This window comes from Mustela nivalis (assembly GCF_964662115.1).
Source record: "Mustela nivalis genome assembly, chromosome: 2".
Classification (NCBI taxonomy): Eukaryota; Metazoa; Chordata; class Mammalia; order Carnivora; family Mustelidae; genus Mustela; species Mustela nivalis.
Window position 1 is genome coordinate 104,213,167 of NC_139021.1, and position 24,549 is coordinate 104,237,715.

General features: G+C 39.6%; 1 protein-coding gene across 3 annotated transcripts in view; it reads right to left on the reverse strand.

Moving 5' to 3' along the window:
* RYR2 (ryanodine receptor 2) overlaps positions 1-24,549 on the reverse strand; it is a 733,452-nt gene that overhangs the window by 305,213 nt on the left and 403,690 nt on the right. For all 3 annotated transcript variants that reach the window (XM_082721308.1, XM_082721309.1, XM_082721307.1), the window contains exons 18-22: positions 9,131-9,249; positions 8,663-8,796; positions 6,910-7,151; positions 2,011-2,203; positions 87-303 (exon numbers count right to left, since the gene is read on the reverse strand). In XM_082721308.1, the coding sequence (XP_082577434.1) occupies positions 87-303; positions 2,011-2,203; positions 6,910-7,151; positions 8,663-8,796; positions 9,131-9,249 (905 nt within the window). The remainder of the gene's footprint in view (positions 1-86; positions 304-2,010; positions 2,204-6,909; positions 7,152-8,662; positions 8,797-9,130; positions 9,250-24,549) is intronic.

The following is a 24,549-nucleotide window of genomic DNA, read 5'->3' on the forward strand; positions in this document are numbered from 1 at the left end:
GTGTCCACCGAAAGCCACTGCACATCAGAACAACAGCACAAGAGGACAGCAGTACAAACGGCCGCCATTACAGGTGCTCTGGGTACCTGGCTGGTATCCACAGGGATGGGCGTGAAGGCAGCCTGCGTCAGGGAGACCGTGGGCCCCAGGAGGTCCCTTGTGTATGTTCTTTCTTGCTTGTACTCTCGACTGTGCTCCACTTTCAACTTTTCTTTCGGCAGAACGGCTTCATAACAAGGAGCGTACCCAGGTGGTGGGAGGAATTTAAATTCTCCGTGTCTCCCCCCAAGCAGAAAGCGTACCCTACAAAGGATGCATGTCAAGGTCAGGTATAGCTCTGGTGTATGGAAAGCTCCCTAACCAACAAAACACATGGAATAAATGATTAGCACAAAATTAACCTTATCAGAAGCCACACTTTCCCCCGAGTGCCGTCATAGTGTGAGCACCTTGGAGTCTAAGGGCCTCTAAGCACAAAAGGTAAAGCACAATGAGAGGAAAAGCTGATTACATTACATTGATGGATCTGAGAAAACTTATTAGTCACTGGAGAATTTGCAAAAGCACATGCATCAAACTCCTATAGGAGAAAAATCTGTGCACGGTAATTGGTCATTTAATGTCTCCAGAGGCCCAAAGAATCATCAGAGAAAGAGAAGACATTATCTAAACATCTAGATACTTAAAATTATAGGACTGCATGAGGTTTGATTTAAAAAAAAAAAAAAAAAAGTAACAGTCACTTTCCACTGTCCCATTTCCCAGGGAAATTCCTTAAAGGGAACTCAAATGATATTTCCTTTGTGGAAGAAAGTCACCTTATTCCTTCTTTGATGACAAAAAACAAAAAAATGAAAAACAAACAAAAAAACCCCAAAACCATACTAAAATCTTTCATACATCAAAGTCCTTTAATTAAAAATAATTTAAAACAAGTTCCACTGAACAACACTTTTTAAAACACATCTAAACAATACTGATTCCACAGGCCCTCAGCTTACAAAAATAAAACCAAATTTTCATTTTCCTTGTAATTCTTTTTCTAATTTGTGGTTTAGTTCCAGGCCAAAAGTAATCGCAATAATTATAAGCAAATAAAATAAAAAAGCAAAGGGCTAAAAATGAAGAAAACAAAGGTTTTGAAACACTCCAGAAGGTTATAGAAAGAAATGTAATTTGTATAAACACACCAGAAAAGGTCATTGGTGCATGGGTACATAGTATTTCATGCTTTTTCTATCCCATCTTCAATATGGTGCTTCTATAACCATGACTTATTCATATGAATAGAATTCTAATAGGAAGAATACCCAGAGTGACTTGATGGTCAGTCATAATAAGGAGCCACTCTCATGAGGGAGCCACACACACATTAACAGGTGACAGGGTAGCCCCTTATCACAACAGACCATCGCTTGTTCTCTTTGTAGAACTCCAAAGAATTATCATTTATCTCTTTCCATGTGGTAACAGCAAGACAGCAACAAGTTAGAGGAAACCATCTTGACCCAACTGATCACAGCCCACAATTTACCAGTACAACACGTAGCAGGTAACACAGAGAGAATGAACAACAGCAGCAACAAAATCCATTTAGTTTCTGTAGAAATGGGGGTTTGGAGTGGAATAGGGAAATATGAGATGAGAAAAAGAAAATTAATAAAACATAAGGAAATAAGTGATATTTTCTTATGCAATGTTGTTTATTTTCCCTTATTAAAAAAACAAGTAAACTTAAGTGGGCTTGAACTATTTCAGGACATGGATCCCGGGTAGGGTTAGCAAACTTCCCCGTCTAAATGGTAGCACAGGTGGATAAAGCATTCGGCCTCCCAAGATGCCTCTCTTGGGTGAATCTTACCTCTTCCTCCAGGGAACAAGAAAAATGCCCTGGGGACAGACAGGAGTGGGCAGAAGGTTAGCGGAGTGTGGGGCATGGCAGTGCAGTGTCTTCTGTGAAAGTAGGAGAAGTCAGATGGGACACAAACCAAAACACATAGAAATACTAACTTTATTCCTGCAGAGAAACTAACAACCGGAAAGAAGAGGCCATCAATGTTGAAATTCTCAAACATTCCTTGAACAGGCTGTCCGTTGATTCGGAATGAGATGCTTGGGGCACTCAGATCTAGACAGCAACTGATGACGTCATCCGTTCTCAGCAGATGCTGGTTTGGTGAGCTTACAGTACGAGCAATGCAGCCTATGGAGGAGAAACAGTCAGGACAGTGATTTCTTTTCCTCACAGAATCGTCTTCCGAGGCAAAGATTTGAGTAGGTACTGACAAATCAATGTACAATACTGGAAGAGAATAAATTTTGAATGCAAATTAATACTACATGTTAAATCCTTTGTCCAAAAACTGTTGCTTCCCCCCTCCCCTGGGGGCCATGCTGCTCTCTTTATTGTAAATTGGACCTTCTGATATGCAGAGAAACTTCTGCTTGGAGCAGGACAGCATCTGATGCACAAATCAGCTTAAGCTGAGAACAGAAGGATGTCAAAGAGAAATCTCCAGGGAGAGACTTGAGTTCCAACAGATGCTTTACCACCTCCTACTTGTATGACCATCAGCGAATTACATAATCTCTCTAAACCTTGACTTCTTGGAAGCCAAATGCCATCACCTTGCAGAGCTGTTATGATGATTAAACTAATGGTTTAAAAGAACACAGCATCTCAGACATAGCAGGGCTTGCATGTCAGGACCCTTTCCAAATATTCAATCCCTTTTGTTTTATAAAATAAAAATAACAGGGATAAGGAAAGCAGAAAATGTGTTCATCCGTGCATTGTTTGCTGGGACACAAATGCATGCCAACTGATTTGTTTTACAGTTTATTTCACACAAGATCTTGGTTGGCTTCCTGAGAACAGCAGGATACGAGTTGAGGCGTGACAGTGATTATTTGATAAATGTCATTTCTTGCCCTGGCCAACCTGTGGCCTACGCTCATTCCTGATAATGTCAAAACTCCTTTGCTAATTAGTCTCTGTGGACACACTGAAAGACATGAAGGTAAGGCTCTCTCAAACAATGCTCATGAACGCATACAAAATTTCTCAATTTGAGCAAAGGCAAAGATGGATTTCATGATACAAGATTTGCATTTTTATAAGATCTTTTTAAAATTTCCAGCATGCCAAACTTTTTATCAACAGCATATCTGAAATGCCAGTGGTAGAGTGTACCTACTTTTTAAAACGTGTCAATGTTTTATTTTACCAATATTCAAATCTATAAGCAATAAATTCATTATCAAGTAGTACTCCTGAAATTCCCTGAGTATAATAAAGATGGTTCTTGAAAAAATCATATAAAAGCAATGCAACTCCCATAAAGAGTTTTACACCCTTGTTTAGCTCAAGATCAATAGCTAATGAAAGTGTTATTATACATATATTTATATACACCAAATATATTGGTCTCTCTGAGGGATATTATTATGCTAATGCTAAGGACCAAAAACCACCATGGCAAACTCTCTTGTGATGTCTGAAACAAGCAAGTAAGACAGAAGGATCATACTGAACAACCTCAGGTCTATAATTTCAATGGCACTCACACTACTGAATCCACTTAGAAGCATTTTCAGGCCATATTTATGCAAACCTATCACACCTGATGACAACTACATTCCCGTTCTCTGCATTAGCCACAAAGACAGTAGCAGTCTGATTTATCACCCTTGGACTAGAAATTTCTACCCATCTTTCTCTTCAACTGTTCTAGGACATTCCTCCACACTTCCATATTTAAATGCTCCCAAAGCACCAAGATTTTTCATACTTTTGGCCCTCCCTTACAAACATTTGGAACTTGGGTGCCCAAAAATCCAGTTCTGCCTTCCCAGAGGGGAGAATGTAACAACACCGTGTGTAGTTGAAATTGGAAAGAGTAAGTGAAGAGAAAGCTCAAAACTTTTGCTCATGAGCCTAATTCTCATTCCAAAAACTGCCAGCACCCTTAAATTACAGCAAGTTAAGTGGTAAAGAATGTGCTCTACAGCAGAAGTCACAGATCTGAATTCCATTTTAACTATTAAAAAGAAAAAGAACAGGAGAATGACCCCAAGAAAATTAATCCGAATTACTAGGACCCTGACCTTGGTAAATGAGTCAGAAGCCACCAAATGATTCAGCTTTGTCTTTGCTGACTATGAATCTAAAACTAGGAAGCATTTAATATGGCCAGTGTCAAAGAAATTACTGCCTGTCCTCTCTTCCAATATTTTTATGGTTTCAGGTCTCACAGTTAGGTATTTAATCCATTTTGAATTTACTTTGTGTATGGTAAAAGAAAGTGGTTCAGTTTCATTCTTTTCCATGTTGCTGTCCAATTTTCCCAACACTATCTGTTGAAAAGACTGTCTTTTTCCCATTAAGTATTCTTTCCTGCTTTGTCGAAGATTAATTGACCATATAACTATGTGTTTATTTCTGTTTTTTTTTTTTATTCCATGCTATTGATCTGATCTATGTGTCTATTTTTGTGTCAGCGCCATACTGTCTTGATGACTATAGCTTTGTAATGTAACTTGAAGTTTAGAACTGTGATACCTGCAGCTTTACTTTTCTTTTTTTAAAATTGTTTTGACAATATGGAGACTTTTCTGGTTCCACATAAATTTTCAGGATTTTTTTGTTCTAGTGCTATTGGCATTTCCTAAGAATTGTATTAAATAGGTAGCTTGTTTTGGATAGTACAGATATTTTAACAAGATTGCTCCTCCAATCCATGAACATGGAATGTCTTTCCATTTCTTCATGTCATCTTCAGTTTCTTTCATCAGTGTTTTATAGTTTTCAGAGTACAGGTCTTTCACCTCTTTGGTTAGGTTTATTCCCAAGTATGTTATAGTTCTGGTGCTGCTGTAAATGGGAGTGTTTTATTATTCTTTCTGATGCTTCATTATGGGTGCATAGAAATGCAACAGATTTCTGCACATCGGTTTTGTATCCTGCTACTTTATTGAATTCCTGCATCAGTTCTGGCAGCTTTTTGGGGGAGTCTTTCAAGTTTTCTATATATAGTATCATGTCAACTGCAAACAGTGAAAGTTTTACTTCTTTCTTACCAAAAAATTTTGATGTCACTTATTTCTTTTTGTTGTCTGACTGAATAACCCCTGTAGCTTGAGAGACCACACATTTCAACTATAGGCAAGGCATGGTACATACTTTCTTGCCATTAAAAAAAAAGGGGGGGGGAGAAAAAGTTGAATTTTTCCTGATAGAAAGTGTCAAGTGATTTTCTCCTGAATTCCCCAACCTATCCTCCTCTCTGAGATATATTCACAGATCCACTGAAAACTTCTGTTGTTATTCTTACTGTTTTCTTTAACAGATACCCTATAATAAAACGTATAATGCATACAGGTTAACTCTGTGAGTGCTGGGTTCTCTTTGTGAGCTGAAAGAAAAAGCTTCAAAGCTTGCAAAAATGAAAATGAAGTGGCATTGTGTGGTTAAAACATTTAGAAGCAATTCTGCATTATTTTATTAGAGTACTCTTCCCCCACCCACACCCCGTCTCTGTGTAATGGGAAATGGAAAACAAGTTAACATGATTCCTTCATTTACCTGAGTAGCCATGGCACTTGGAGCCATTGTAGGAGTAAAGAGAGAAGAGAGTAAAATCTGAAGCGTGAGAATTCACATATATTATAAACAAGACATTACCTCTACTTTCTGTTTGTTGGACCCTCTGATGTTAGTGCTCTTTGCATTCTTTCTGTCAGTTGGAAAAGTATACTGTGGGAACAGATTCTCTGACTTGTCTGGCCAGAACAGCATGGTGTGTAAGACACGCCACCCCTCCTACATGTGGGGCCCCAACCACATGCCCCCGGGGCTAGATGAAACATCCAAAACAAAGCCCCATCTCTTCCTGACTACTGAATACAGGCACTGAATAAAGAAAAAATTCAGTAAATACTCAGGATAAAATACAATGACGCGAAATGTTTCTATCTCTAAACCCATTACTGTAAACTCTCAGATTTAATTCAATTTAACTTTTTAAAATGCTCATAAGCTACCATTCCTCTGAAACATTGATAAATATCACTTGTGCCCCCAGAAGACAGATTTCAGCTTTTTATATGCAAAAATACACACATCTTCCATATTTTGTCTATCATTGCTATGTTACAAAATATGAGAACAGTATTCTAAATGCAGCTTTATGAGCACAAGCACATGTCTGCAGAATTCACGTGAATTCCAGTTTCTTAGAAACATCTACATCATTAAGAACTGAACTTTTGAATGGAGCCGACTAAAATGTACCTTCTAATAGAAAAAAATGATACAATATTTTTACCTATCATTCATTCTTAATATGTACTCACTATCAAAGTTCAGGCTGATGGCTGGTGAAATGAAATATATGCTTTTCTAGAAACAGTTCCACACAAAGTGTCATCTGATTATTACTGACACCTCACAATATGTGTCACAAATGACCAATTCCCAATATTATGTCATCTATGAGGAGATGAGACTCTCTATTTCTTCCAATTGTTTTGCAGGATCTAATTTTGGTGGAAGCTAGACCTTCACACACACCTGTTAAAGTAAATAGGAAACACACAAATGTGGTGTGTTGTTTTGTTTCTTTCTTTCTTTCTTTTTTTTTTGCAGTGAATTATGAATCAAGACGCCGTTTTTCACACATACTGTTCATCAACAATACAGTCTTTGGAAATGTACCATAATTGTAAGAGTTTTGTTTCTCCCCTAGTGAAATTCTGCTTTGTACTTAACATTCTCTCTCATCGTTTCCATGGTAAATTTCTGAAGAAAATACATTTGAATACACGCAGCATGGATGGCTCTCGGAAACCCAAGAGCAAGGGCAACAGATCTCCTTCGCGCACACAGAGAAAGACGTGGATGGTGCTGACCTGACCAGAGATGAAGGCCATCGAATCCGTAGGAGAAGAGGTCATCTCCGACGCCGTTTCCACCCCACTCCTCACCGCCTCCTGGGTAGGGCGAGTACCCTTCGGTGGACGCCCAGCCCACCCGCAGGTGCGTGGCTTCGGCGGTCACGAACGGCTCCGTGTGGTCCACCATCAGCTCATAGTACCACTTCTTATACTGAGCGGACCCTTCACTGACGCCCAGAAAAATGTTGGGTCTCATGCTTCAAAGAAATAGGGAGAGCACATGAGCAACTCTGGATAAACCACCTGTTGTGTTCATTTAGGTCTATTTCGAACATTCATCCCATTTCTCCAAAACGCAATATATTAAATATATGTTTTCCTTCAGTACTGCAAAATTACTAAGTCACTGAGGCAGGAGGCGGGGATAGCCAGCCTACAGTTAACATTCCGTGAAGGGTATCTGCTTTTTGGATTACCTGACAAAGTCCCTCAGGGATCTAAGATTATTTTTTCTGAATTGCTTTTCAGCACATTTTATACCATTGATCATGTTAAAGGTGAGATACTCAGTGTAACAGGACCGTAGAATTCATGCAGTTATTATTAATTCGGGAGATGCAGACATTTTCCTTCCTAAGCCATGGGTCAGGTAAGGTACAAGCTGAAAAGCCATGTTATTGGCAAAGGAACAGGGGGATAAGCAGCTTTGTTGTTCTCAATACCTTTCTGAGGGCAGAAGAATTTCTAGGTAGTTGTATTTAATTCTATTTCTAAGAAACTTAGACCCTATGTTAATGCTCAGGATTAGTGAAGGTCTCAGGAAATAGCAGTCAACAACAGCACATATGTTATACAAAGAGCCACTCAAGAAGTCTTAAATCAACCCTGTTTAAAAAAAAAAAAAAAAAGGCAAACCAAAGAAAAAACACAATATAGAAATACACACCAAACCCTACATTTTTGTTTAAAACAGGGTAAGGCAGTGATTACGTTCTGGACAGCTCTTAGATAGAGTATAACAAAATTATTACTATCAAGCAAAATATTTTCTTACTTGAAAGCTGTATCATTATTTTTATTATACTGTTTGATATAAGGAAGGCAGCACGGCTTGGTATTTAAGGGCTCAGCCTTTGGCATTAGACTTGAGTTCCACTTACAGTCCAACATTTTAATCTGTAAAGTGTGTATCTTAGTACCTAGTTGGACTAGTTGAACCCAGTGCAAACACAGTGGAGGAAACATGGAAAGCATAGAAAATAGTGACTGACACACAGTGCTGAAGGAACTTCTGATACCTTGGAAGGGACATCTAACCAAATGTAGTTTTATTATATTTATTAATGGAATTATATCTTAGACATTCCAACTCAGCTTTTTTTTTTTTTTTATTATATATAGTAGCCACTTTGAAGTTGGCATTGAAGGGTAGCATTTTTACTCATCTTCTAAGAAAGCACAAAACATAATTACATCTAACTGTAAGCCTGTAGAATTGTCAGCCTGCTCTTGAAGATGTCAGAGATAAGCCAGCCTCACAGGATATGACTAGGGAAGCTTACGGTCTTGTGATAAATGCATATTCTGCTCAGTTCACCTATTGTTACTATTACCCCATCCAACTGACAGGACAACTACACTATTCCTTGGGCTAGTACGTAAACTATCTGAATAAAACAAGCAGACCATTCGATGCTTTAACGACAGAGCTAGAACGTGAATTCCTTGTTAGGCCACCTGTTTGGTGACCGTGTCTGTCTGAGTCTACCTGCTGACATGGTTCACAAGACGTGTCTGCAACAGTAGATCTCTTCCTGGCAGCAGATTGTCACAGATGAGATGCTGGTTGGAACGGACCGCTACTCCATGGCAGACACAGAGAGAACACAAGACATCCAGAACCTGAAGAGAAAAAGCACTTCCAGCCGACTAATTCCCTTATTCAGATTTGAGTATCCCAGCATGTCTTGTGAATGTGAACACGCTCCCTCTGACCCAACCACGTGAACACGACAGCCACGAGGTCACGTATCTGCTAAGTTTCTCTTAAATGCGAGCTGAGAACTGCTCAGTGTCTCAATGATGCTACAAATAAGCACTAAACAGCAATATAATTCCTATAATTAAGGAACAAGAAATACGCCACAGCTGACACATCTTTAAAAGTTACCTTATTTTAAAAATACATTTAACATTATTCCAGAACTCATCCATGGCAATAAATTCGTTCCCTTACCTTGTGGTTTCTCCCATGCTTGTCTAAAAGGGAGATTATGGATTTAATGTGTCCTTCCTTAATAATATTTAGAGCTTCTGGACTTTCTACTAACACACAGTGTAAAACTTCAAGAATACCTAAAGATAAAGAAAAAAAAATATGATTAAAGGGTCTGTGATGACCAGTGCCTTTCCTTCTCTCTAGGTGTTCCTTCAGGTCAACATGTAATTATTATGGGCTCAATATGTTTGTCACAGGGCACTGGGTGAGGGGGACAAGTGATGCTTGTGACGGGACTGATAACCAGAGATAACGAAGTAGTTGAGTGAGGAACAGGCGGTGTTAGCAGAGTAAGCAGGTACCTCTGCCTGGGAAGGTATGAAAGAAAGAACCTCAGAGAACACATTCATGACCATTTTCCTGACAGGAAAGTTAGGGTGATATGAGGTTGAGTGAAGTCTTTAATGGAATGCATACCTGTGGTGCTTGGCGTATAGGGCAAGTAGGGGACAAGACAGGTAGGTAATAGGTTAGGACCAGCTTATGAAGCTTCTCAGCTTGAGAGTATAACCTTATAACAATGCTTCCTAACCCACAAAGATCATTACATTGTTGTGGAGGTAAATGGTAGAAAATGTTTTAGTTTACAAAACAACAGAAATATAGAGAATAATGCAAAATTACATAAAAATACACAACATACAAAACCTGATTAAGAATGGGGTATTTTTTTTTCAAGGATTTTATTTACTTATTTGAGAGGGAGAGAGAGCACACACACAAGCAGGGGAAGAAGCAGGCAGAGGGAGAAGGAAAAGACTTCCCACTGACGAGGGAGCCCAGTGCAGGGCTCCATCCCAGGACTCTGAGATCATGACCTGAGCTGAAGGCAGACACTTAACTGACTGAGCTACCCAGGTCCCCCACAAATGGGGTATTTTAAAGTATTAACCATCCGAGAAGGTAAAAGGGAATATACCCTTTCTTTTATTAGAGCTTAAGAGAGATAAGAGAAAATAGTTTTCATTATCAAAATTTTTAGTGTGAACTTGGAAAGCTGAATACATATACATATGTATTCATTGTTTGTGAGAAAGTTTGCTCTGTCACTAATGAAAGCACAGACCACTTGTAGCAATTAAATATAACATTCAGAAAATGTGATCTCTGAGAGCTACAGAGTATCATGAAGGGTCACAGAGAAATCCACAGAAAGGTCTGTACATCTCCAATGGAGTTCACTCTCTTGGAAAAGGGCTCAGGTGTACAAATGGCAGAATACAGAAGTAACGGTAGACTATGGTTGCCACAATCTATGCTTGATCCAAATCCCAATCCATTATGGGACAGGGGCTACTTATGTTAATTTCTTTACTGATGACTTATTTTGGTGAAGTATGATATGAATGTACACTCAATTAAAAAAAAAAATACCCAACAAGATGAGTCAATTTTTGGTATAGCTCAAAATCAACTGCTGTGCTAAAAATCCAAGACAGCAGGGCGCCTGGGTGGCTCAGCTGGTTAAAGCCTCTGCCTTTGACTCAGGTCATGATCTCAGGGTCCTGGGATTGAACCCCACATCGGGCTCTCTGCTCCATGGGGAGCCTGCTTCCTCCTCTCTCTCTGCCTCCCTCTCTGCCAACTTGCGATCTCTGTCAAATGAATAAATAAAATCTTAAAAAAAAAAAAAATCCAAGACAGCAGAAAATAATACAACAGGCTAATGGATAAAGATGTTTATATAAGGGTACTTAAACGGAATCCTTCTGCTATTAAAAATGGAGTAATAAGCACATTCATTCTTAGCTAAAATAAACTAAACTAATAGAAAAGGAAAAGAATTTTTAATAGATTACTCATATTTTATCCTGATGTCTTTGTTTTCTTCCTGTTACCTATGACTGCAGCGCACAAATACAGCTGCCTGTGTTTGGAAATGAAAATTATACTACGTATCATCCATACTCCTTTGTTCACATTTCATCTGTGGTTGCCTTTGCACCAAAGAGGCAGAGTTGAGTGGTTGCAACAATAGAGCCCTATGGTCTACAGAACACAAGACCTGTACTATCTGGTCTTTTACAGAAAAAGTTTGCCAATCTCTACTTGCAGGGTTAATATAACCATTAAGACAAAAGACCAAGAAGTAGAAGACCACAAGAAAAATAAATTCTCTTTGTAAATAAATATACACAAAAATCAATAGCATTCAAAAGCTAGAATATACCAGAAAAGATTTAAGACAGGACTGTGAAAATGAACAGCAGAGATCACAAAACGCAAGAATGGCAATATGAACTATGAAAATAAATCTGATTTTTTTTCCTGGATTCAGCTTACTTTAATAGAAGGCTTCCAGAGTTTGGGACTTAACATTAAAACATGTTTTTTTTTTAATGCTGCTACATCAGATGCAACGAATAAACATTTAGTTGAAAAGCACTGACTGACTCTGACGGTAAAAAGTCAGAGAAAGCTACTTTTATTGTCAAGTGTTGGGATAAACAGCAAATAAACTTTTATTTCTTGTGTGTGGTTAGAAATTCCTAAAAGAGAACAAAATGGAAATACCAAAAGACTAATTAAAAAAAAATAAAGACTAGCTAGACTGACTATATTAAATAATATGTAAATTATACCAATATATGCCTCAAACTCTGGTGAAAAATGAAAGAAGTACAGGGCTTAAAAAATATTACAATGGCTACATTTAACTAAAGATGATTTGACAATTAAATTCTAAATGCACTGAATAAGACCCAGAAATGGGAATAGTGCCTAACACTCTTGCCAGATTCTCAAGAGATACATTTAAACCTTGGCAGATCGTTAACAGTATTACCAGAATGATTTATGAACATAAATTAAATATTCAAAAACACATACACACACACAAACTAATAAGACAGAACAAGATCTTATAATTTCTATACATAACCTGATTTTTAAGTTTTAATAAATTTACAGAAATTTTGGTGGAAATCTTAATAACATGAAGAACACATAATGTAGAAGATAAACTTTCATGAGTAGATGCACGACTGGATATATATTATGTTTGCAACTATGTAAAATATATTTATATGTATAAAACATGTACTTCAAAAAACACCAGGAGTTAGTATGCCAGAATGTTGGTGCTGGTTATTGCTGGATTAGTATACCTTCCTTCCAATACTTCCAATACTTGATGAATTCCAGAAAATGTGTACACATTACTTTTACAGTAAGAAATATTTTTAGAAAGGAAAACAAAATAGGAAGTGAGGTCTATTTACTTTTTTTTTTTTTTTTATTTCTTTGCTTTAGGGAGAGAAAGCGTACAGGTGAGGTGGGGGAGGGGCAGAGGGAGACAGTGAGAGTCTCCTGAAGCAGACATTGCACTGAGTGTGGAGCCCAACGCGGGGCTGGGTCCCAGGATCCTGAGATCATGACAAAGAAGCAGCCGCTCAACTGACTGGGCCACCCGGGCATCCCAACTAAAGCACACATTGAATTGACGTCACTTTGTGCTTAAAAGCTCCCATGGCTTTCAGGGACATCCAAGGTCAAAGTCCATTTCCCAGAGCATGGGACATCAGCTCTTTGATAGATGACGCAACCCAAACCACCTTAGCTCCCACCAGCTCCTTTGACAAAGAACGGGTAGTATATACTTTTACTTCAAAGTACATGGTATAAATATATGAGCTAATGCATTTACAACACACTGATACATTTATTAAATGCCTACCAGGCAGTGTTCTAGGCAGCGGGATCATCAGCAATCAAGGCCTGCCACAGCCCAGTGGGACTTGTCAGCTCTGTCCCACCTTCCATGTTTTTGCACGTTATTCTTAGACTGAAATACACTTCCCTCTTTGGAAACTTCAGAATCTGAATCAGTCTGCAGAAAGTCATCTCATTTGGTGGCTTTTTACCAACACTCTAGAATGAATTATTCTTTCTTGGTTGTATTGATCATTTTGTGTTAAAATCCTTTATGCTCATTTCAATCTCCTATTAGAGAATGAGTCCTTGAAAGTAGAGATGTGTCGAATTCAGCACACCTGGGCCCAGGGAGGCCCATCTCATGTTTGCCAACTGAGTAAGTGAATGAATATAAATGGACACTTTCAGTTTAAAACAACATAAACGAGAGTCATTACTATGAAGAGTATATATATTAGCTACATCGGCATATTTGCTATCTGGAGATTTTAACATTAAGATACTTATTTTTTCTAAAGGTAGAGAAGAGGGGCGCCTGGGTGGCTCAGTGGGTCATGGCTGAGGTCATGATCTCAGGGTCCTGGGCTCGAGCCCCGCATCGGGCTCTCTGCTCAGCGGGGAGCCTGCTTCCCACCACCCCTCCCTCCCGCCTGCCTCTCTGCCTCCTTGTGATCTCTGTCAAATAAATAAATAAAATCTTCAAAAAAAAAAAATAAAGGTAGAGAAGACATGATAGAACATGGATGGAGAATTTATATTTCGTAGTTCCAGTATTTCCTCTCTGAATGACAGGAATTTCTGTAGGCTTTAGATGTGGGGGTCATGCACAAAATTCAAAACTGATGGAATAAACTGTTTATATGTAAGATACATGAACTATTTATTTAGCTCTTTGCCTTAAAACTTTTATGGATGTAACTTTCTGAATTATTTCTAGGGCTCATGACAAGAAAAATCTCTGAGGGTGTAACAACATGTCTGGAAATAACCTACTGGTATTGGAAACATCCAAGTGCTGTGGTGGGATGTGCCCTGGGCTGTCCAAGGTTGAGGGTTTACATGGAAAACCTGAAAGCAAGTCATAGAACAGAAGTCCTGGAAAGAATCTAGCCTAAGGATTCTGCCCCACACAGAGCAGGCACAAGGTCACGGTGAGTCTTGCACGTTCGAGTGAAGTGAACAGAACCAGGCAGGGAGCCACTCAGGCATAGGTGGAGACAGCTGTAATTATTGTCTCAGGAAGACAAGGGAAACCAATGGACTTGGAAGACAATGCCAACACCCTCTCTCCAGAAATTGTTTTCTCACCTGCAATTACAAGTGTGTAGCAAAAATCAAACAAAAATTAAAATCATTTCAGAACAGTTAAGTGTATGTGGGCTTAGACGGACCGTGGTTCTCACCGCAAGAGGGTCACACAGGTGTTATTCAGCTTTGGAAAGGGACTCCATTCCTACATCTCTGCTCTGAGAGTGGGTAATGATCCTAGAAAATTCCTGATGGAGCACATGGCCTTAGCTGACCATTTCAACATGGAAGCCTCTCGGTCTAACTGGCAAGCAAACAGAAGGCTTCAACCCAGGGGCTAACTGGTATGAATCAGACTGTCCCCCAGTGACAGAAACACTGGAGATGCAGTACAGAAAACACACAGAACTGCCCTACCCACTTGCTGGGTCAGCAACAATCACAAGTAAAGAAACTGTGAACTCCAAATCACTCAAATCACAGGTGACGTGTCTACTTCTTCCGCTACCTAGGAGTTAAAATCCTTCTTAACCTTTCGGTCAGACCTTATTAGTCAAATTCCCAGGGCTCACAGGAGGCAAATAGAAATGAGGAAAGTTATATTTTTTGCCATGTGTAATTAATGTAAACAAAGGAACTTAAGTAAAAAGACTGGGAGAAAGGGACTGAGAAATAACATGACAACAAAGAACACAAAACACCCAGGCCAAGCTGTCTATATCATGGACTGTCATCCTTTCAGAAGGGGGAATAACATCCTGGATATTTACTAGGCTTAAATGAGGAACTAGAATAGCAAGAGGTATTATCATTATCCTGTTGTCTTATGTAGTGGTTATAACCAGGGACACAAGTCAACAGGCCCCACTTGAGTCCTGGCAGATTTTAGGCAAGTTACTTAACTTCTCTGTGCTCCAGTGTCCCCATTTCTAAAATCAAATTCTAATAATGGTTCCCACCCCGAGGGGAGATGTTGTGAGGAATTAACACACATAAAGTTTTTAGGAAAAGGCCTGAATCCAAGCAGTGCGATGTAAGCATCGGTCCTTATTTGATGGTTGTAACAAAATAATATAAATGACAAATGAAATGAAATAAAAAAGGATCAACTGGGAAATCTGACAACTAGGCTTATTTTTATACAGAGATTAAAACTGTTAACATCAGAGAACGGTAGAGAAATGCTGATGGACAATACTGATTGGAAGGAAAATCCAGGGAAAATATTTATTGGTCACTATGGAAAAAGGAAATTGAAGTTAGATATCAAAATAGTTAAATTAGTAAATCCAGGAGAAATTACACCAGAGTTAGAAATTGAGGGAAAGACAAAGAGACACAAGTAGGGCAACAGACAGAACTGTAGGAAGCTCTACATTCTGGAGAGAACAGGATTGTTGAGCCAAAAATACCATGAAATGTTACACCAAGCAGATTTACTGGCTCATAAATGCTTAAAAAGACATAATGTGCTCCTTTGACAAGAACCCTTTCTCTCCCCATTAAAACAAACAAACATGCAAATGAAGTGGGCAGCAGTTAGAAAAAGCAGAAGAAAAGTCCAGCTAGCTCCATGTTGACAAAAAGGTCTGAGGTGTGTGGGAGGGATTTTTGGCTACACACCAAAGGGGAGGCCAAGAGAGAATGAATCTGAGTTACATACAAATGCGTTAATTTGTTCCTGGGCCTGTGCGTCTGAGAAGGCTCTGTAGAGACACATCTCTGCTTTTTGTTCCACTAATCTGAATGGAACCAACATGGAGTGATAAACGATGGGTCGCATCCAAGTTGTCCTTCTTTGGTGGTGGGGCACGAATGTGGAACTTCTAGAAGTAGCGGAAACTTCTAGTTTGAGCTAGTGGAGGGCTGGTGGAGAGCCTGACCAAACAGCACTGGGCCCATCCAGAACAAACAGGAGGTGAAAACCCATCGCTATACGGCATAATTACGACACATCTTACCATTTAGAGGAGAACTCTGCATGCCACAGACTGAAGCACTGAGGGAACTAGGAATGAATATCTGTGGTTTGTTCAAAATGGGTATAAGTTTGAAGTCAAGGAAGTATTTGGGTTTCAGTGTGAGATAAACTGATGAATTTATTTTTTAACTTTTTTAGGCAGACAGGGACAAAAGGTAACAGAAGCAATGTACATTTTGTTTCCTTTCTATAACACAGGGCTTACTTGTAAAATAAACACTAAGTAGGGTTTCCGTATCACACCCAAATAGAGAGGAAAAGGGGACTAAATTGAAATCAATATTAAAATATAGAGAGGCTTTAGAGAAACAACCTCAAGAGGTAGGGGTTCGAGTCAAATAGGGGACACATCATCATGCATCCTTCCATTTCTTTACAATGGTTTTGAGGCATGAGAAGAAAATAAGCTCATGAAATCTTTTGAGCTAACATAAAGTTGAGAAGAGAGAGAAAAAGTGACAAAGGTAAGATTAAAATATAACAAAATGTGACAGAATTAGGAACATTAATAAAATCAGAAGTTAGTGAAGATAAAGGTCTGTATTACATTTTTATGCATATATAGAAAGGTAAGGCATCATGAATGCATTAGCAAAATGAATAAAAAAGATGGACTTAGGGTATTTTATTGGAAGATGAGATGAACATGAGTCAAAAATTTCCTGGGGTACATTATCCAAAATAAATAAAATAAATAGCACATGAAATAATGTAATTAGAGTGTACGGAATAGTACACTCTAAGGCTGAACATATTCAGGCTTAACTAGGCTTCTGATGGTTTGCTGCTTTCAATTTCGGGAGTAGTATTTTATAAAAGAAAAATTACAGGAGTAAAAGACAATTAAGAAAAGAAAATGTCAATCAAAGGCAGTTCATGATGCAACAGTTAAATAATAATGTTAGAAATGTTATGCCAAATATTTATTTGTATAAATTGCCATATCTCAAAATCCACAAAGGACTAAGTGCCAGACAAGAAATTATAAACACTTTGAGATATTCTTATCTGGCTATTTACTCTTCACTGTTTTCTCCCCCATTCACATGTTCATTTATCTTTTTTTTTTTTTTTTAAAGATTTTATATATTTATTTGTCAGAGAGAGAGAGAGAGAGAGTGAGCACAGGCAGAAAGAGGCAGAAGGAGAAGTAGGCTCCCTGCTGAACAAGGAGCCAGATGTGGGACTCGATCCCAGGACACTGGGACCATGACCTGAACTGAAGGCAGCCGCTTAACCAACTGAGCCACCCAGGAATCCCTCAATTATCTTTTAATCCATAAAATGGGTCATTTGATGTGTTAGGTTCTGGGTATAAGTAAAATGAGGAGTGGAAATTGATATCATTCCTGCTTTTTGTGACTTTACAGGCCATATAAATTCAGTCCTAGCTCCACTACTTCCATTTGACCTTGAAAAGGTAACCCCTCTTGGCTTCTCAGCTTCCAAGTCTTCATTTGTAAAATGGAAATGATGATGGAACCTACCTTACAGAGTCCTGTAGGATCCAGTGAATACATATGACTTCTTAGCACAGTGCCCTAAATTCACTTAAGATTTCCCTGGCCCCACAATGTGCTCATTAATGTGCTCAAAAAAAACAACAATGTGTGCCTCTCTGTGAAATATAAGAACTTATAAAAATGTTGGCAGGTGCAATTAATTGCTGAAAAGGCCTTTAAATAACATTTTCGAAGACCAATGCATCTGAGTACTTTTAAGATGCATCGTTCAGGGCAAGAGAAACACAGATTAAGCAGCTCTCCAAAAAGATACTTAGCTCAAAGCAGCAAATATTTATTGAGAACTATTCTTCTGGGCAAGAATGTAAAATGATCACAGCATCTGACTGAGCTTTGAGTCAATTTTAAATGTTATCTTGAAAAAGGCAGTCTCTTTAATAAATGGCACTGGGAAGACTGGATAGTCACATGTAAAAGAATGAGACCACACCCCTATCCTATACCACTCACTAAATGAACTCAAAATGTATTATAAGATATAAATACATAGACCTGAAACCATGAAATTCCTGGAAGAAAGAGGAAAAACCTCCTTGATACAGGAATGGGCAATGATCTTTCAGTTAGGACCCTAAAGCACAATCAACAAAATAAAAAAGTAAGTGGGACTGCATCAGGGGCACCCCCGGGTGGTTCAGTGGGGTAAGCATCTGCCTTTGGCTCCGGTCATGATCCCCGCGTCCTCAGATCGAGCCCCGCATCAGGCTCCCTGCTCAGCTGGGAGTCTGCTTCTCCCACTCCCTTTGCCTTCCCCCCTGCTCATGTACTCTCTCTCTCTTTCTCCTTCTCATGAATAATTAAAATCTTTAAAAATAAATTCAGTGGGACCACACCAAACTAAAAAGCTTCTGCACAACAAGAGAAACCATCAATGAAGTAAAAAGACAACCCACTGAATGGGGCGGGGGAGGGGGAGTGCAGATCACATTATCTGATGAAGGGTTAATGTCCATAATATATAAGAACTCATCAGAAAAAAATAATCCAATTAAAATGGGCAAAAGACCCAAGTAGACATTTTCCTGAGGAAGATATATGGATGGCCAAAAGATATGTGAAAAGACCGTCAACATCACTAGTCATCAGGGAGAAGTAAATCCAAACCACAATGAGACATCGCCACACAGCCACCAGAATGGCCACGCTCAGAAAAAAAAACAAAAAACAAAAAAAAACAAAAAAAAACCATGAGGTAACAGATGCTGTTGTGGATGTAAAGAAAAGGGAATCCTTGTGCCTTGTGCCCTGTTGGTGAGAATGCAAACTGGTGTAGCCATGATGGAAAACAATACAGCGGACCCCCCCCCCCCAAATTAAAAATGGAACTACCATATGATCCAACAATTCCACTTCTGGGAACACATCCAAAGAAAACAAAAACATGGGGGTCCCTGGGGGGTTCAATTGGTTAAGGGTCTGACATTGATTTCACCTCAGGTCATGATCTCAGGGTCATGGGATCAGGCCCTGCATCAGGCTTCACACTCAGCATGGAGTCTGCCTGAGATTCTCTCTTACCCTCTGCCCTCCACCCACCCTCCTGCTCTCTCTCTCTCTCAAATAAATAAATCTTTAGAAAACAGAAACACTACCTCGAGAAGATAGCTGCACCTCCAGGTTCATACCAGCATTATTTACTACTGACAACAGCCAGAAAGACAAGATATAAATCAAAAATGCTAAAAACAAACAAGCAAACAAACAAAAAAAAATCCAAAAACAGAACCCTCAGAGAAGAAGAGATCAGATATGTATTCCAGAGGCAGGGAGTCATGACAAAGGAAAAAAGATCACTAAGTGCTAGGGCTATAAGATACAATATGATGAGGAGAGCTAACGCTGATACACGGGAAAGTTGGTAAGAGGGTGAGTCCTAAGAGTTTTCATCACAAGGGAAGTTCTTTTTTGTTTTATCTTCTTTTTTTTTTTAAGATTTTACTTTTTTTTTTTTTTTTAAAGATTTTACTTATTTGAGAGAGAAAGAGAGCACCAGCAGAAGGTGAAGCAGGGGGAGAAGGAGAATCTGAAGCAGGCTCCATGCAGACCCTGACACAGGGCTCGATCCCCCAACCCTGAGATGACAACCTGAGCTGGAACAGGTAGTCAGATGCTTAACTGACTGAGCCATCCAGGTGCCCCTGTTTTTTTTCCACTTTCTTAAAAAGTTTATATATATGAGATGATGGATGCAAACTAAATCTGTTAGAGTAATAGTTTCATAATATATGTAAGCTCAACCATTATGATGTACACTTGAAGCATATACAGTGATGTATGTCAACCGGGTCCCAGTAAAATCGAGCAGAGAGAGTTCTGCAGTATGAAGACAGCCCAGAGACCTCATTTCCAAAAGCACAAAAGAAAAAAAAAAAGTGCATAAAATAATTCACTTCTGATAGTGTGGAATAAGGGAAAGAGAAAAGTTATACAACACACTGTTTAACAAAACCCAAAATTTTTTAAAGATTTTTTTAAAGTTATCTTTACACCCAACGTGGTGTAAAGATCAAGATCTTTAAAAAATAATCACCACAACGCCACGATCAAGAGTCACAATTTAAAAATTGACATAATTTTACTATATATATATTTATTATATATATTTTGTTATATAATATTTTTGAAATATTCTATTTATTTATTTGAGAGAGAGCAAGCATGAACTGACCTGGGGGGGGGTGGTCAGAGGGAGCAGAAAAACTCCCCACTGATCAGGAAGCCCAATGTGGGGCTCGATTCCTAGACGCAAAAATCACAACCTGAGCTGGTCAAATGCTTAACAGACTGAGCCACCAGGCACCCCCAAGTTTGTTTGTTTTTAAGTTTTTGACTAAAGATCTTTGTACTGTACCCAGAGTACAAGTCTACACCTCCACATTCACGCACAGATCTGGCAGCCAGTATCTAACTGTCCCCACCCCACCCCGACCCAGAGCTGAAGGCTCGCTGTTCATCTGAGCTCTCAGTGGTCTTCATTATCTTTATAGTTGAAGACAGAACCCCTGTCTAGTCCATTTCTACAGTGCTCTTTGAAGAAAATAAAAATGACCTTGTAGTTAAAACAACTCCTAATTACAAATGAAAAAGATGAGACACTTACTGTGACACTTGTATTCCTTTAACATTATAAAGAGATCCATAGTGTTGACTAATAATCCTTGTGGGGCAGGAATTATTACAATCCCTGTTTTACAAACGTATGTAAAATAGGAGGTACAAAAGGGTTAAGATCATGCAGCTATCAAGAATGATCCTGGAATTAGAACTTTGCCAGTCCAACTCAGAATCCATACTTGTAATCAATCCTAAATTCTGCTTCTCCTTAACACAGTATAAAAGTAGGTAGAAACCAGAGAAACAAACAGGGTTTTGGAGGGGAGGGGGGTGAGGGGTTGGGTGAGCCTGGCGGTGGGTATGAAGGAGGGCACAGATTACTTGGATCACTGGGTGTGCTGGGTAAACAATAAATCTTGGAACACTGAAAAAATAAAATAAAAATGGTAAGAAAAAATGATAAGAAAATGTTAAGAAAAAAATGATAAAAAAAAAAACCAAGAGATTATTAAATACGGAGCTTTCTGATGAGGTCGTCTTGGCAGAGCTCCACCCTAATTTTGATGATGAAATGGTAGGAAACCCAATGGTAGGAAACCTAATGGTAGGAAACCCAATGGTAGGTCAACCCTCAGGGAAGGCACCTGAAGAGTGTGCGTCCTGCCTTGGGTAGTGATCGACTTCCTTCTTTTGACTATTGGGTCCCAGTAAATAGAATCCATATTAAAGCCTAGGTACTTAAAAGACAACGCGATCAAGAGGTAAGTCAACTTGACAAAATTGGGATAAGGGATACACACTGCAAAGAGACTTTAATGAACTCAGTTCGAGACAAAGTCCTCAAGCCAGTATAATGTACCCAAGGGAGGTCACAGTCGCTTAACTTTAAGCATGACTGAAAGCGAGTGATACAGCACAATTATTTCACTGAAGATGATGATGAAAGTATTTACTATCCAGTGTGGAATGAGAAAACCCAGTCAGACCAGACACTGGCATCTGTCCAAAGCAGCACATAAAAGAGCTCAGGTCTCCGTTCTGTCCATAATCCTCAAAGAGGAAAAGACACAGTCTAGGTCAAAGGTAGCAATCAAGCGAGCCCCTCCACAGTTTCTCTGAGACCAGACTTCCTCCTCTCTTCCTCCAGCTAGCCACACAATTATAGGATGCCTCCCTAACTCACTGTGTGTGGGGAGAAATAAAATCAGCACAACGGGCCAATGTTCCAACTTCCAACCTATCCCTGGGAAATCTAAAGAAACGGGATGGGAACATGGATTCCAGGAAGCGCCCAAGACGACCTCGGGGAAACAAAGGCTCTCCTGAATTGGCAGGTGGTCAGAGGTGGGTGGCTGAAGGCTGGATGGGGAGCACGTCCACAGGACAGGTGGGGGCAGGTGTCACTTCAGGGGTAAACTCCTTTCATCTCTGCCCTAGGACGATCGCCTGCCCTTTGCTGGCCACTGTGGCCAGTATGGAATAACGTCAGGAGGGCATGAGACCCCACCTGGGACTGGAAGGTGACTAAAAAGGGACCCAATAACCTTGGGCTTTCAATCTTTTACACCTTCCTCACCTGAATCCTTAAGAGCCTGGCGAATTAGAGCCTCGGGAGACTGTCTCTGTCAAGGAATGTGTCTCTCTGAGGTAGAGAGCCCTGACGAGCATCCCCGCCATATTGGCAGAAATGGAGTGAGCAGCACTATGGCACCTGTGACTCTCAGCCTAGGGCTCCGTTTCTCCTTGCCTCTTAAAAAGACTGGATGACAAGACTGAGCCTGGCTTTGGCCCTGCTGCCATCGAACCTATCTGAGAAACTGGGGTCCCCCAGGCCAGCACAAGTTCACTGACCACTGAGGCAGAAGTGTCAAGTAGACCACGAATATAAAACAAAGATGAGAAACAGATACGAGAATTAAACACTGGCTATGAATATCAACTTCCTATTGAGTATCAAAAACACAGGAAAAGAACCAAAAAACCACTGCAGCATTCAGAGAGCCACCATCACGGGAACAAGACCAGTGGACCCCCCCCCCCTAGTCTCTGAAACCCAGGGACACCCTTTACCCCATCACTCCCGGTCTCCTTCAAACTTTAACACCCAGGGCCAGGCATGGATGTTACATGAATTACTGTGGGAAATGCTTATAAAACCAATCAACTACGTCACAAAGCAGGATAGTTCTCTTTTCCAATGTGAGACAGTTGAAGTTGTTTTTTTTTTTTTTCATCTCAAAAGAACCATTTCTAAAAACACAATGTGCCATCTATCCCACACACAGGCTTTCAGAAGAGAATTCTGAAAAGCATAGCGACTCCAGACAACCAGGCAACCCTGATCACTTTTTTCATTCAGAAAAGAATGTTCTGTTTCATTTGGATTTTACTTGGAGGGACTTTTTTTTTTTTTTTTTCATATTTGACTTTGCTGGTAAGGAATATTTTTTCCAAAAAGCCCTCCAAACATAGACTCTCCATTCCCTGTTCTCTTTTGCTTTCCAGTTATTTAATGCTTCGCTGGGAAAGGAAGGAGTATGGCTGTACTCGGGACTTTTCCGGCATCATTCAAAAATGAGTAATTTTTGACAAGGGACGTCACTAAATATTCAATTAGTAACCTTTAATCGTTAATGTATTATTTCAAACACTGAGTGATTGCCTTTGAAAAATGTACACGGGGTTTCCCTGTCGTAAGTGATCCATCAGCTCGAACATGACTTGTCATCGTGATGACCCAGATCATTATTAAAAACCCCAGTCACTGTAATGTTCTCCGAATGAAGCAAGAGAGGCAGATGGATGGTTATGTTACAGTGCCATGGGGTCAAACAGGTACAGACCCGACAACGATCACGAAAGGTTTTCTTTACAAAGTCTGCAACATCACCATGATTCTGATTTTATGTTTCTCCTAAGGGTCAGATGCACAGTCTCCTGGCTATAACCAGAACTGGCACAACCAAAAGATATGAATCAGAGTGCCTGGGTGGCTCAGTCGGTTAAGTGTCTTCTTAGGTCATGATCTCAGGGTCTCATGGGATCTAGAGCCCTGCATCAGGCTCCCCACTCAGCAGGGAATCTACTTCTCCTTCTCCCTCTGCTCCTCCTCCTGCTCATGCTCTCTCTCTCAAATAAATAAATAAAATCTTAAAAAAATATATTTAAATCAACCAACAACTGAAGTTTCCCTTTTTCAAAGTTACTTCCTAGAAAACTGTCCTTTCTATGTCATCATTATGTGTTGCCTAAACTGCTAATAGGACTCCAAAAGATTAGCTAGGATTTCTGCATCGCCAACAGCAGGTCTCATACAATATCCCGTGGGCTCCTGCTTTTTCTAATGCAGATGTTCATACCTAACTACGTATCAAGGAAGAAGATCCTGGCAAACAACATTCTGGGGCAGAGTATTCACACCTAACGAATTTTTCCCTTTAAAAATGATGAGCTTATGCTCTCTAAGAAGCAGTCATGACATCTTTGGAAGCTTAAAACTATGAGCATTAAAAATGTGAGCACATGCTCAGGTAGTTCAAGACCCCTGAAAGCTTCCTTCTGCTTGAACCCAGAGGGAACATCCTTCACGGCACGTAACTAGGAGCGGAGAAGAACTGGCAGGAATCCCCAAGTAAGCCACTTACACCACTGCAAAACTACCTGCAGAAAAGACTGTACAAAAGTTAGACTCAGAGAAGAGATGCAGCAGCAGACTGTGCTCAGTCAGCTGTTTCTTAAAGTCCAAACATCTTAAAGAAAACTCAGCCTTCAGAAATCCATCAGTTTGATTAACTGGACTTGCTCATACAAATCTTCTCTTTTCCATTAAATTTGGCCTAGAGACACAGTCACACAGGAAACCTGGGAATAGGTCTAATTTTTCCTCCCAAGAAATTCACAGTGGCTCTTCTCATAGA